General features: G+C 40.5%; 1 protein-coding gene across 17 annotated transcripts in view; it reads left to right on the top strand.

Annotated features, from left to right (window-relative positions):
* Window positions 1-13,523, top strand: part of SOX5 (SRY-box 5) — a 641,934-nt gene that overhangs the window by 491,196 nt on the left and 137,215 nt on the right. For all 17 annotated transcript variants that reach the window (XM_027680806.1, XM_027680807.1, XM_027680811.1 and 14 more), the window contains one exon: window positions 1,544-1,612. In XM_027680806.1, coding sequence (XP_027536607.1) covers window positions 1,544-1,612 — 69 coding nt within the window. The remainder of the gene's footprint in view (window positions 1-1,543; window positions 1,613-13,523) is intronic.

Here is a 13,523-nt window from a genome sequence, read left to right as displayed (position 1 = left end):
TTTAAGCCTTGGTTGTCCCAGTTTTTAATTATTTAAAAACTTCATCTTAAACAATGTGTATTTTGGCCTCACGCCTGAAATCCCACATAGGGAGAGCAGAAGTGACTTACCTGTTAAACCAGAGAATTTATATCATGCTGTTGTTTACATGGTAAAGATAGATGAAGGTGCAAGTGTGGAATTGGCAAGACTCTTTCCATAGGGGACATCCCAAATGAGCTATTTCCTTTGCCCTACCTTTTAAAATCACTACTGCTACAGGAAGGCTGAATGATTTGAAAGTGAAAAAGTAAATGGAGAGAATGGAAAAGCCAGTAAGAAATCCTGCAGTGTTATTGTTAGGATAACTAGGATTTATTTTAAATGAAGAAATTATGTATACTTCTGTATTGCATAGAAATTAAAGTAACCAAACTTTGTAAAAAATGTATTGATGAAAATTATTTTGGTTGCTTAAAGAAAAGCTCCAGAAGGGGAACATTTATTTAATCTTTTAGATGTGGAGTTAAATATGAGTGAGTGTTTCTTATGTTAATAGTCTAATAATAGAAGTAAAAGAAAATACCTAAGGGGAAGAATGCACAAAATTCCTCCCAGTAAGTATGTATAAGTTCCCAACTGACCCTGATATGTGTACACATACCACAGGGGAAGAGCAATGCTCCTTCTAATGTTCATACTGCTGCATGAGCTGTTCATGAGAGCAGAGCTTTTGTGATGACTCCGATGAAAGTTTTTAAATTTACTTTCGAAGTTTGAAGTATATAATGGTTTATCTCTCTTCAGCCTTTAGAACTCTAATTTGGTTCTGCTGCTGTCTGCTTTTTTCCTTCGCTGTGTGTAAAATCTGTCTACAGCAGGATTCCCAGTCATTTAGTCAACAGAGAGGGAGAGTGGAAGTCCTTATGGAAAATGCACATGGCTGTGAGAAGAGACTTAGGACCACTCCATCAGCTTCCATAAACCAGTTGCAGTGTTGAGCTGTATGGCCTTGCACTGCCCCCTTAGTTCCTTGCAGTTGATACACACATAGAAGAGTCAATGATTTTCCCAAACTCAGTTCCAGTCTTCTTTGTGCCTGTTTCTGCATCAAAAAAATACATACACTAATACTTTCCTCCAGGGTGTCAAATTTCCTTTTTTTTTTTTTAATCTTTGAACAAGTGGTGCCAAACAGAAGAATGTTACGGGCCATCATAATTTTTTTGGCCTTTTCTGCCTTCTCCTGCTATTTTCCAGTTGCTCTGCCAGTAGTGTTCGTCCTCCTGGTGAATTTTAGCAGTGCCATTTCAAACAGATCTTTGCATCAGTCCTCTTGATATCCAGCACAACATTTTCCATAGGATTCCCTTTCACACTAGTATTAGCTATGAGTTGCTCCTGAACATATGCCCCTTGCTTCAGCAGCAGTCCAGGCTGTACTTGAATGTTTCTTAGCTTAATAGGGAGATTTAAAGAACCAAGCAGGGTGGAAGTTTCCTATGGACTGACTCCAGGAATGGTGATACATATCTCATGTTTCCTCTGTGCAATTTCTCCACAGATTGCAAGACAACAGCAGCAGCTCCTGCAGCAGCAACACAAAATTAACCTTCTTCAGCAACAGATCCAGGTCAGAGATGCGTCTCCTCCCATGCCCCTGTCATCTCTCTTTTCTCCTTTCTGTTTCCCTATGCTTTCCCTCAGCTATTATTGCCATAGTTTCTTTAAGAATATCTGCAGATGGCTTACATCTTATTTATGGAAACAAATGAGGATTTTACCTGTCATTAATCAATAAAGGGCAGTTTCTGGAAGGTCTTGTATGATTAACACAGTTCCTATCGGATCAGGAGCCATATGTGAGAGGAGCTGGTCATGCAAACGAGGGTTTGGAAGACCAAATCCTCTTTCATCAGGAGTGGCAAAAGAGTTGCCAGAAAGAGATGGTTTGGAATTGTTGTCCTACAGCTCTGTTTCTGAGGTTTTGCTGAAGGAGTTCTTCTCAGAGTGTACCTCCTTCCCTCTGCCCCAGGTGCTGGAAGTCTGGAAAATTTCAACACTTGGGGCAAATTATTGTCTGAATGAGAAGCTGGTCAAAAGGTTGGTTAGATTCAGGGGAGCAACTGTGTAGGTTCTACGTGTCTACAGGTTTATTCCCTGTGGTAGAAAGAGTTGTTAACCCAGCATAACCAGTAAAATTTATTTAGCCTCTTTCTTCCTTAATGTATTCACAAGTTTCTTTTGATGCCATTGACTGTATTTCATTACTTTTCTTCCACGTGCATATGTGCATGCCCCTGTTTTGGGAACAATGCAAATCAGTTTGCCTGTGAAGGTTTTCACAGAATAACAAAGGAGGAGTTTGACATCTTACAGATATCTAGGATCATGGTAAAATCTCTGGCTGTTTAAGTATGCAGTTATGTGTAAAGCATTGCAAGTCACTATGGAAGTGGATACTACGTTCTCCTTATCCAGTAAAAACAGGATTTTCCTTCCAAAGCTTCTCTTTTGTATTTCAGAATTAATTGCCTAAAATTATCAACCATAACTGTAACCCATCTACGAAAACCTAATTTCAGCAACATCAGAGGAGTTGTATGACTTCAAACTAGAAGAAAACCGGGCTCTATCATTTCATAGCCTATTCTGTCACATATCAAGACTTGTATAACTTTGAAAAACTTCTGGGGAATGTCCACCCCTCTGTTACAGGGCAGCTTCTGTACAAGATGCACTTTGCTGAAAATAATTTTGAGATTGCTAAGGCCTCGTTTGGCCTTGACCTCTGTACTGCTTTTTTTCTTCAGTTTGTGTGTGGGAGGGATTTTTCTTTATTGCTGCATCTTTAATAAAACTTTAAAAGAAAAACAATAGCGGAACCACTACAATAGAATGGAAAATATTTACATTTTTAGCATTTAGCTATGGCAGTGAGAGAGGAAGTTGTTTTATAAGCAGTGAATAAAAATAAATTGAAGTAACATAATTTGACCCCAACCCTTTTAAGTTTAAGGTCCTTGTAGATAAGAATGAAGTATGTCGTTTTTAGGGTAGTGGAGAACACTGGTTATTGATAATGAGATATAGAGCCTTTCATCTCTTGATCCCTGGTCCAAGTTTGACCTGTGCTAGTAGTAAATGAAAGTCAGCTAGCTACCATCTGATACAAGCTGCAAGCCTAAGAAATGATTTGGAGGTCTGTCTCAAGGGATTTCAGATGAAATACTGACCCTGCTGAGCTCAGAGTTTCACCGTCAGGGTCCACTTCACACAAACCCCATCAGATTTGGGGCACCCTCCTTTTGGATGGTCAGACGATAAAGGTCAAGAGTTAAACAGGCAGAGAGACAATCCCATCCTCTCATTCCCACAGAGATGATCTGTTTGTAGTGAGATTTTGATTATACTGGGCAAGCAGTCTGGACAATTCCGTGCCTGTATGGTTCCTGAAGTCTCATGAACCGTGGTTGCAGTCCAATAACTGTGAAGTCAGTGATAGGAAAAAACCATTTTAAAATTAAAAAAAAAATCCTTGTTGACAGTGAATACAAAGCAAAACATTTATCCTCAATTACTTGACTGTTAGAGAAGAAACAATTCTTGAAGAAATCTTCCTTTGTATGTAAATGAAAACAATGAAGTCACCCTAACTTGCCCATGTTTAAAACGGTCAGTGAGTTTACAATCAGGTTATGGTAGGTGGAACAAAATTGTGACATGAATGTAGATGTGAGTTCAGCTTTTCTGACCTTACCCTAATTAATCTAACAGGCTCCTGTCACATTGGCCTGAAGTTTTTAAATAGCATTAGATTTATTGACAGGGAAATATTCTTGTAAAGTCTGGATAACTATTTGACTTACGTGCAATTGAATGATTAGGCTGCAGTTATGAACACAACCTATTTGTGACAAAGGAATCGTTTTACTTGAGCCAATTTTTTTCTAAGCTTGTAAGAGTTGCCATAATTCCAGATAAATTATTACACAAAAAAAGCTTTTGAAATATTGTATTGAAAACATAATACCCTAAGGTTAAAAAAAAAGAACAACCTGACTGACCCCATGATTTATGAATCCTTTCTCTAAGCATGCTAACTTGGAAATGGTTCCCTCTCTCCTTACCCCATCACACAATCACTGATAGACACACACAGTCCATAACCAGGGAGAGACTACAATGTCTCTCCCCTCCTTAGAGGACTGAAAATGCTGAGTGTAACTACAGCTCAGTTAAACTAACCACGTCTGTGATGCTGAAGAAAGATGCTTTAGTTCCTTGAGCTTAAAAAAAATACACCTGGCATGTGAGTCTCTAAATGACATTATGTCTTTTTCAAGTCCATCTCTTCTGAATTAGCTGGAAGGAGGTGACACTAACACAGAAGACAAGCAGTTTTTCTTTGTATAGAGAGTTGAGTAAAGAGATAGTGCTAAACTGGAGAAAAGTTGCAGATTAGATTAAATATGACTGTCTGACCTCAAAATGCTAAAATGTGATACAGCTGGGATTTTGTGTTTTGGCAAATGTTTATAATCTTTTTTTCTACTTTTCAGGATGTTCTAGACCTAATTTGTGAAGAGGTTTGAGTTTCTCTGAATCATTAACTAAACCTCCCGCCATCTGATTTTATGCCACTTTGGAATGCATCCTCCTATGCACACTGCTTTCTGTTCTATTAACCTTTGTGTGTGTGTGCGTTGGAAAGGTTTTCACTTTAACAGTTTCTGCCTGCTGAATATTTGGGGTCTTCTTCCCCGCACACCTTGGTCTTGTTATTTTACCAGAAATGAAACTGGAATGCGTATTTTGTGTACTCTTGTGCACCAGCAGCCCCAAAAGATCTAAGGCTGTGTTTCAGAACAGCTCTGTAGCAATCTGCAGCTGTAGAACAGGCTGAGGAAAGAGCGTGCAAACACCAAGTAGGGCTCAGCAAGTTCGTAGGCTAACTCTGGTTCTGTCCTTCAGGGCCCCAGGAGAACTCTCCTGGTGACCTCCTCGTCTTTTGTCAGGCCACAGTCTACTTCCTGGTGCCCTTGCTCTAGAACATGGTGAAGTCTGGGGCTCCGTAGCTGTCACATCATAGGGGCAGAGGGGGAAAGAAACTTGAAAGGCTAGATGCTCCTTTCTCATGATGCTGAGCTCTAGTCCCCAGGACAGGCAATGGGTGTGCGTCGTATTCTGCTTTGAAGGGGGTGTCTGAGACACAAAGTTTTGAGGGGTCGTGCAGTTCACTCCTTGCACTTGCTCAAAGAAAAAGTCTAGCCCAGGATGATGATTGAATAGTTTGCTTTGAAGCTCAGTGACGAATGTCACTTTAATTGAACTATATTTAAAATGAAATATGGTTGTTAAAATTCATAAAGCAATTCATATTCAGTAGGGCACTGTTGATAAAATAGGTCAACCTTGCAGCCGAAATTGTGATAAAACTGATGCTGCTAATCTCACAATTTTGTAGAAAGCCTGACAATGTTTTATGTTTTTCCCTCAAGCCCCAGCTCTTGGAGTCATGTGATGACAAAAATGCCAGCTTTCATTTCTTCAAAATGTAAACTTCCAGCTCTCATATTTCCAGGCAAAATCTGAAACCATGAGCACTACAAGTTCCAAAATTAGAAGGCAAACAAAACGGAGGCCAAATGCTGTTTTTTAAACTGTTCTGATTTTTAGTCAAAATTTTTTTTGGAGAGCCCAGCTCAAGATCTTGAAACACTTCAGGTTGCCAATAATGTAAAACTAAATCTCAAAGCAGCAGCAAGCAACAACACTGCTTTACAGTGTCTCTAACATTTGGGCCACAGTTCTGTTTTACTTTCTGGTTCAATACTGCCAGTACTTCTGTACTTTAGTACTGCAAGTTACAAATTTGTTTTCTTTTCTGAGTGACATACTTAGCTCAAGAACCAAGTGCTGTCTGAAACTCGAGGGCAATTCCTGCCAGACAGCAACCATTTCATGACTCTGTGTGTTTTAGTAGAGGGTTTTCATTTTCCTTCAAAGCTAGAGACATTCAACAGATGTTCTAATAGGACACCTTCTTTGCGAGAAAGTTTGGACCTCTGAAGAATGAGAAGATCCTGACTAAATTCTGATGCAAAGCTGGGAAGAGTGCCTCTGGCCCACTCTACCTGCCAGGTGGGATGTGACTTCTGCCTGGCTCCTGGCAGGTGTGCTGGCTCCTAGGCAGAAAGCTCACTGTGACCTTGATGGCCTCAAGCTTTGCAGACCCTCAGCAGCTTGTCTGGCAGGGAGTGTGGGCACCATGAACCACCTGACTTAGTGCCCCTTTGGGCTGCAAGCTTCCTGGCTTTCCTGAATCCCTCAGTGGCACCGGGTGTCCTCCCAGCTCCAAATAAGGCTTTCTTTTGTGAGTCTGGATCCAGATTTCCATCCTCCCACCCGCTGTCAGCTGGCTGGGTCCCCTTCCCCATGAGTTGTGTCGGTAGATGGAGAGGTCTGGCTGTGGTAATATGTTCCCAAATCAGAATATTCCCATTCTCATTACCTTCTGAGGTTTAAGATGTTGTTCCAATTTGGAATGTAATAAAATCTTGAACACTTGGAATTTCCTGCAGGATGGTTAGTCCATTTTGCAGCCAGATCTGTTTTTCAAAACCTAGCTAAATTTTTGGGGAGGAAAAAAGGATTTGGTTTCTGAGTTACACAGAAGTTGAGAAAAATATTTCTAAAGCTTAACATGCAAAGTTTTGAAATGACACAGTTGTTATTGTCAAAACTTTCCAAGCACCAGGAGGTTCTGAATTGATTCCAGTCTTCCAAAATACTGATAGAGACCTGCTTCCAGAGTGCTTTAGATATCATAATTTACCCATGCAGTTACCTATGGCTATAATTTTTGTTGTTGTTTAGATTTGGTTTTGCTTTTGAACTCCTCAGGTGGGCAATCATTTGTTTATCCAGAAGTGGCTGAATGTTGTTCAGACCTGTTTGTGTTCTCTTTGTTTTGTTGTAAAAAATACTAGTTTCTGTCTCTTGTTGCGAGAAGACACTAATTCACTGTACATAAAGAAATATGAAGATTTGTTCCCTGCCCCAACAAGTTTGCACTCTGAAGTTATACTTCCAGCTCGGCTCATCCTTTCATTTTCTGTCTCCTGCTGGAAAACAAACTCCAGCAGACCACTATGTGAGCTAAGTACTTGGAATACTTTGAGCCTACAATAAGGAGAGTAGAGATCCTTAATCTTTGCCCTGTTAGTGTCTCCTCAGTGTAGCCACAAGGACTTGTGACATTTCTTTCCTGGTCTCCAGCTTCTTGCGTGCCTGTAACCCAGAGTTCTCTAGGAGGCTTTAAAGGGCTGGAGATGAAGAGTCCTTCACTCGAGATGCAAAAGAGAGCAACCACTACACAAGGGCTTGGTCACAGATTTAGTAATGTCTGGTGCTTCTATATTGCCATTTTCCCAGGGAATTCTGATTTTCTGAGGAGTCAGTGGCAGCAGAACAGTGCTTCGTGGTGCTACGACCCCTTTGCAAGCCGTTGCACAGCAGAACAGTATTAGTTTTTTGGTAATTAGAGTCCTCTTTGCATATCAGAGAGAGGTGAGGACAAAAGGTTTCCTTGGTAAGACAATAAAGCTTGAAGTGCGGGCCTGATCCAACTCCCACTGAACATGGAGAAAAGGCTCTTATTCATATTAGTGGGAGTTTAATGAGACCTTTCTTCAGTAGGAAACTGTGAGAAAGTATCTTCCTCCTCACTCTGCAAAATATTTTCAGAACAGGCTCCGTCCACTGAGACGGTTTGTTTTTTGTTTTGGTTTTTTTTTTGCCAGTGTGGATATGACAAGCTGTGACTGCACAGTCAAACTGAACAGGCTCGTGGATTGGGGACATTTTGTCCAAATTCATCATGTGTCAGGAGCAGCTGTTTTCCTGCAACTTATAAACATGGGCATACTGGATTCAGTGAGACAGGCCCAAGAAGGAGTCACACTGCAGCCTTTCCCATGACTTTGCAACCTCTTCCCAAACAACTGAGGTTGCCGGCAAAGAGGCAAAACAATTGTTTCTCACAAAAGCTCTGCAGCTGATGTCCTATCAGTTATCAGAATAACTCGCCTGTCCCTTGAGCAGGAAAAAGCCCCTGGGAAATGAGTTATTCAAAAAAACAACCTAAAAAACCACACACACACACACACACAAAGAGAAAAGACAAGGCTGGGGGAGGAAATAGGGACAGGGAGGAGTGAAAAGAAAAATCTAGGCTAGCAGTCAGAATGAGCTAATTGCTTACTGTCCTCTCAACTTCGGCATATAACTTGTGTTTGGCTGAAGGGTATGAAGCACAGACTGTAGAGTAACCTGTGGGCCTTCACTTCCTTCCATTACCATAAAAGTTATGTAAAAGATTGCAGATTGGTGAGGTCTTTATCTGTACTAATTTCAGTGCAGAGTATCATTTTTCACCAATATACCACGGCTTTACCTCCAAAGATTACCCTTAGGGCAAGTTTCTACAGGTAATTTGATCTCAGGCCTTTACTACACTCTTATATACAATCCAAATTTACTGACTTCTGTAGCTGTACCATTGCGAACAAGGAGAATCTACTTAAGACTTGTAGAACTAGAACTTATTGAAAGTGCAAGGGCATGTTTGAGATAAATCAGCTTTTTTTGCCTATGCTGAGGTACATGATTGCAACAGCACTTGCTTTCTCCAGTGTTACCAGTCCAAATGTTCTAAAAATTATGAGATTGTTTTGAACTTCATGAAAAAGTTCATGTTTTGAACATTTTTCTTGAAATTTTAGCATCTTTTCTTAATTTACTTTTTGTTACTGAGCTTTCAGTGTTCCCATTTTCCATTTCTCTCACAGGATCACAAGGGAGGGCCAGAAACGTATTTTTATTAAAAAACAGAACACTGAAACACCCAAACTAATCCAGCAGCTAGGACTGTACGAAAAAGGCCAACAGTCAAGTACAGTCATCGCAGCTGGCAGCATTATGCTCCAAGGCCTCATCTTGGTCTCCTTCCCCTCTGCAGGCATTTCAGGGCCCTGTCTTTCTTTCTGTTTTCAGATCCCCTCTCCAATTTCTGCATCTCTGAAGCACCCATCAGCTTTGACCGCTGATACTGTGGTACTGAGCAACCTTCCTTATGCAGCTGCCACCCTTCCCCGCAGCAACTCCTCCTTTCTGCCAGCCCTCCCTTTCCCCTCCTTGTCTGTGTTTCCACAGTCTTATTAATGGGTTTTGTTTGGCATTTTATTTGCTGTAAAGCATGCATATGTGAATGTTTGTGTTCAGAAGGCATGGCGTGGGGTGCCTGGGTGCCTGTGAGCTACGTCCACGTTTGTGTGCCTATGCAGGTACTTAAACAGCAGGCTGCAGAGGCACAGGAGCAGAAGGAAGGTACCGTGGCAGTTTGTCTAAGTGGCTGGAGATGCTGAGCATGAACTCTTTATGGCTGTGATCTTGTCTGTATGGAGTGTGTGTAATCATGAGCACTTTTGTTGTGCAGCCAAAAAAGGCTGCTACTGCTGCCTCTGCAGTAAGGTAAAGCAGGAGATAACAATAAATTTTTTACTGCTGGCTGGCGGAGGTGTTTAGGATGTGTTTTCTTTATATCTTCATCCGCCCCTAATTGAAGATGCTTTAAAATTGAATGACTAGCAGTCAAAACGTGTTTGCTTCAAGCTGAGAAGAAAAATGCTGGTGTCTCTGCTTCCAAACTGATTGCGCTTTGTACACAACTGACAGCCACAGTCACTTTGAGTGACTGATAAGTGGGAAGCTTTGCCACTTATCAAGGAATGCACGCTGAAAAGAAAGGACTGGAGCCGTTCAGATGCTTTGGCATGTTCAAAATAACATCTCACATCAGTCAGACTCAGAGGCACTAGGAGACATTTCAAAATAAACTTTATATCTATCTATCTATCTAGAGGCAAAGATTCAATTTAACCGACAAATCACTGTGTGGCATCACATTGGCTCTGAAAATGAGAACATCATTATAAGGGTCACTGGTTACAGAATGACTCAGATAGCTGCATAATTTGAGAGCATTTATTGTAGGGTCTCACCCCCCAGAACAAAACAAAATTTGAAAATTCACCATTGCGTATCATTCTGGTGATTTCTTTAAATTGGGGGTTTTCAGCCCTGTTGGCCAAGTAATATTTAGTTTATGTAGCACATGACATCCTGAAGGATCCTAAAGAGAATGAATCTCTAAGCTAAATTCGGATCTCGTTTATTTCCTCTTCGATATTACGGACTATGTCTGAGATTGCCTGGCTTTAACTCACAAAATGGTTCTTAAAGTTTTTTTAGGAGTTACTGTGCTTTTTAGTGATACATAGCATGAACAGAAGATGTAACTTTTTTTGGTTAATGTTTGTTGGTGATACTATTAAAGATATTTATATTAGGAGATTCCGACCTACAAGAGCTGAGGTTACATTTTCTTGTGCTGACTCTGTAATGACGGCAACAGCCAAGGTAGAGTTGGGCTGTTCCACTGGAGGTGGTGATGTTTCAACCTGCCATAGCAGAAGTTAACCCGATAGACATACAGATAGAAATAAAAGCACACATATGCTTGGAGCTCAAGTGGGATGGGAATCTTCACGTGAAATGGGAGAACCACGAGATACAAGCATGTAGTGTGTGATATCCCAAACTGGAAGTGGGACAGAAGGTACGAGGTGTTGATCTGGATCCACTACTACTACTTTAAAAAAAACCCAAAACCCTGCTGCCAGGGTTGCACCTCTTTCTCTAACAACATTGGGCATGTCGATGTGTAAGTACCATTATATTTGGTTGTTATTCTAAGCATTGCATCTGGGCATCTAATTCTGCCCAGCTTGGTCTATTTGAAATGGTTTTCTAACCAAAATGGCTGGTTTTGAGATACAGGTTATATTTGGCATTCCAAGGTTGCCACCAGCATCCATACCTATGTCAAGAGGGAGAAATTTGAGGACCATTTAGTTTCTACTGTCAATGACTTGCTTTTCTGATTCATCTCTTGCCATGTTAAGTGGTCACGACTGTTTTGATGGCTCATTCAAAACAGAGTACTTCAAACTCTCTGCTGGAATAATGGCTTAAAATGATTAAGAGGAAAAAGTATGGTCCCACCTACTGAATCAACACCACTGTCTTCACCACCTTGGATTTTTCTCCAGACATCTGGCATCCAAAAGATGATGATGCCTTACCCTGCATAGTTTAGGAGACAAGATGAGCTCACCATTGGTGATAATACCCTGCAAGAGGCCAAGGGGAAGGGTTTTGTTTTTGTTTTCCACTTTCTGTTGCTTATCTGCTGCTGTATTGTATTTGCAAAATTAAAGTGCAAGGCAGTTAATTGTGCTTGGTATTTGTAAGAAGAGTAAATGAAACAGTTTATAATCCCTTGAAGGGTTGTGATTGAAGGGATGATGTGAGTGATGCCTGACTTAGAAATTTGGAGAAAGAGAGGGAAAAGTACAGTTGTCATGTGGAAGTCTCTGTTGAGGAAAAATTAACTAGAGAGTTATGGAGCTTGTGCCAGCTGTCTTTATTTTGTTTCTTGTATATAGTCTCCATTTAAGCTCACTTTTCACATATGAATAAAATGTGTAATGGGTAAATAATTTCAAGGAACCATTTAAGATTTTTATTCAAATTGATTTAAAATATGCTTTGAAGAGGCTAAGAAGTGTATGTCAGAATTTCTTGTATGTAGAAGTTAAATAAGAGAATTTAAGTTCCAAGATAAGCTTAATAAATTTATAAAAACTAAAATGAAGACTTGTATGAAAAGTAATAATAATAATAATTAAATGGGACAAATTTAATTCACAGTGCTTGGAGTTCATAAATATTTGGCACAATGAGTAATTTTAAAACGTGTGTGTTATAAAATATCTCTTATGAGATTTGACTTACTTGAAAGACAACAGTGATAGCATTCAGCAAATTATTCTGAAGTTGGACCTTGGATAGTCTCAACAAAATAGCAATTTAAAATGGATTTGGACAGAAATTATCAAGGGATTTCTATACTCCTGTATGCTATGAAAATTGTGTGCAAAGAAATACATTAGTTAGATAACAAAATAAGGCGTTTGAAAGTTACAAGTGCCAGAATTAGGTTAAATAGGTATCTTTAAAATTATTCTCATGTATCTCTTGTCATACATATTGAATAAAAAATGGTGTCCCAGGGAAGCAGAATTACACGATAATATAATTGTAAGCTGTACTCACAAGAGGGAAAATTAAAATTATATTGACAGCCTTAATTCTGGCGTTCCCTAATGTTTGAGGGAACTTTTCATCCAAAGCAGCATTATTTTAACTGTTTTTCTATGTGTTTTTGATGGCTGTAAAAGCACATAATCCTGATATATCAACCACCTAGAGTGTATTGTCAGCCCAGCTTGAACCCTGAAATGTCAGCATGGCAGAAGTGCTACATGCCAGTTGGGTTACAGGAGAAATGCTGTGTTCTCCTGGGCTAGCAGGAGAGAACAGTTCTCTGGCTGTGGTGGATAAGCGCCTGTACTATGAAGCCTCCTCTCTTTCTGTGTCCTGTCTCCTGCCTTCCTCCAGTTTTTGTTGTTGTTGGGTTTTTTTTTTCCAGTTTTGGTCTCCACCAAGATAGAGACGACTTTTTTTCCTGTTGCTGTCCTCTTCAGAAAGGGAGATTGATTCCTTGACAGCCTTTGTTGAATTTGGGCTGGCTATGCTGAAAATGGAGTTTGACTCAATTCTTTTCAGCACCCTCCAACTCCCCCTTTTTTTCCCCTCAGTAGGATTGGGACCAGATTGGTTGTAGCCACTAATCAGTTCTTTCCTCCTATTGTACCACATTCTTGTGCTTTAGCAAAAAACCCCAAGGCTGAAGGTACAAAATTCAAAGCCACTGATCTTTTAGTTAAGGACTGTCTTGCTCTGAGAATTTGATGGAAACCTCTTATAGCATTTGGCCCTTTAAAGCTCTGCGTGGTGAGAATATGTTTCTATTTTGCAAACTTTGTGTAGAATCTTGTCTACCATGTACATGACTGAACTGTGATGTGTCAGTGAGAGGTGCTTCTTTATATACTGTATGTGATGTGTTTTAAGTTCATAACATCCTTAAGAATCATGCACATCTAAATTAGGCATCATTTCCAGTTTCTTTAACCCTGGAGTTCAAATTTGTAGTCCAGGAACAAGTAAGTGTATATGAGTCCACGGTAATCCACCGTCAGCCTCCACTCTCCGCTGGACTTACGCACTGGCCATATAGGGCTATTAAAGGGTGAGCGAGTCTTGCTGACCACCCCCTGGGTCTCCAGGTCACGGATCATCTTATGTATGGGAGTCACAGAGTCTCGGTCGGTGCGGTATTGCCGACGGTGCACGGTTGCTGTGGCTATCGGTACCAACTGTTCTTCAACCTTCAGCAGTCCCACAGCAGAGGGGTCCTCTGAGAGGCCAGGCAAGGTGTTCAACTGTCTAATTTTCTCTGCTTCCACAGTAGCTATGCCAAACGCCCAACGAAGTCCTTTTGGGTCTTTGAAATA

The sequence above is a fragment of the Neopelma chrysocephalum genome, unplaced genomic scaffold (genome assembly GCF_003984885.1).
Source record: "Neopelma chrysocephalum unplaced genomic scaffold, ASM398488v2 Primary Assembly neopelma1_59, whole genome shotgun sequence".
Classification (NCBI taxonomy): Eukaryota; Metazoa; Chordata; class Aves; order Passeriformes; family Pipridae; genus Neopelma; species Neopelma chrysocephalum.
The sequence above is the reverse complement of the archived record's forward strand: the minus strand, read 5'-3'. Positions and strand labels throughout refer to the sequence as shown.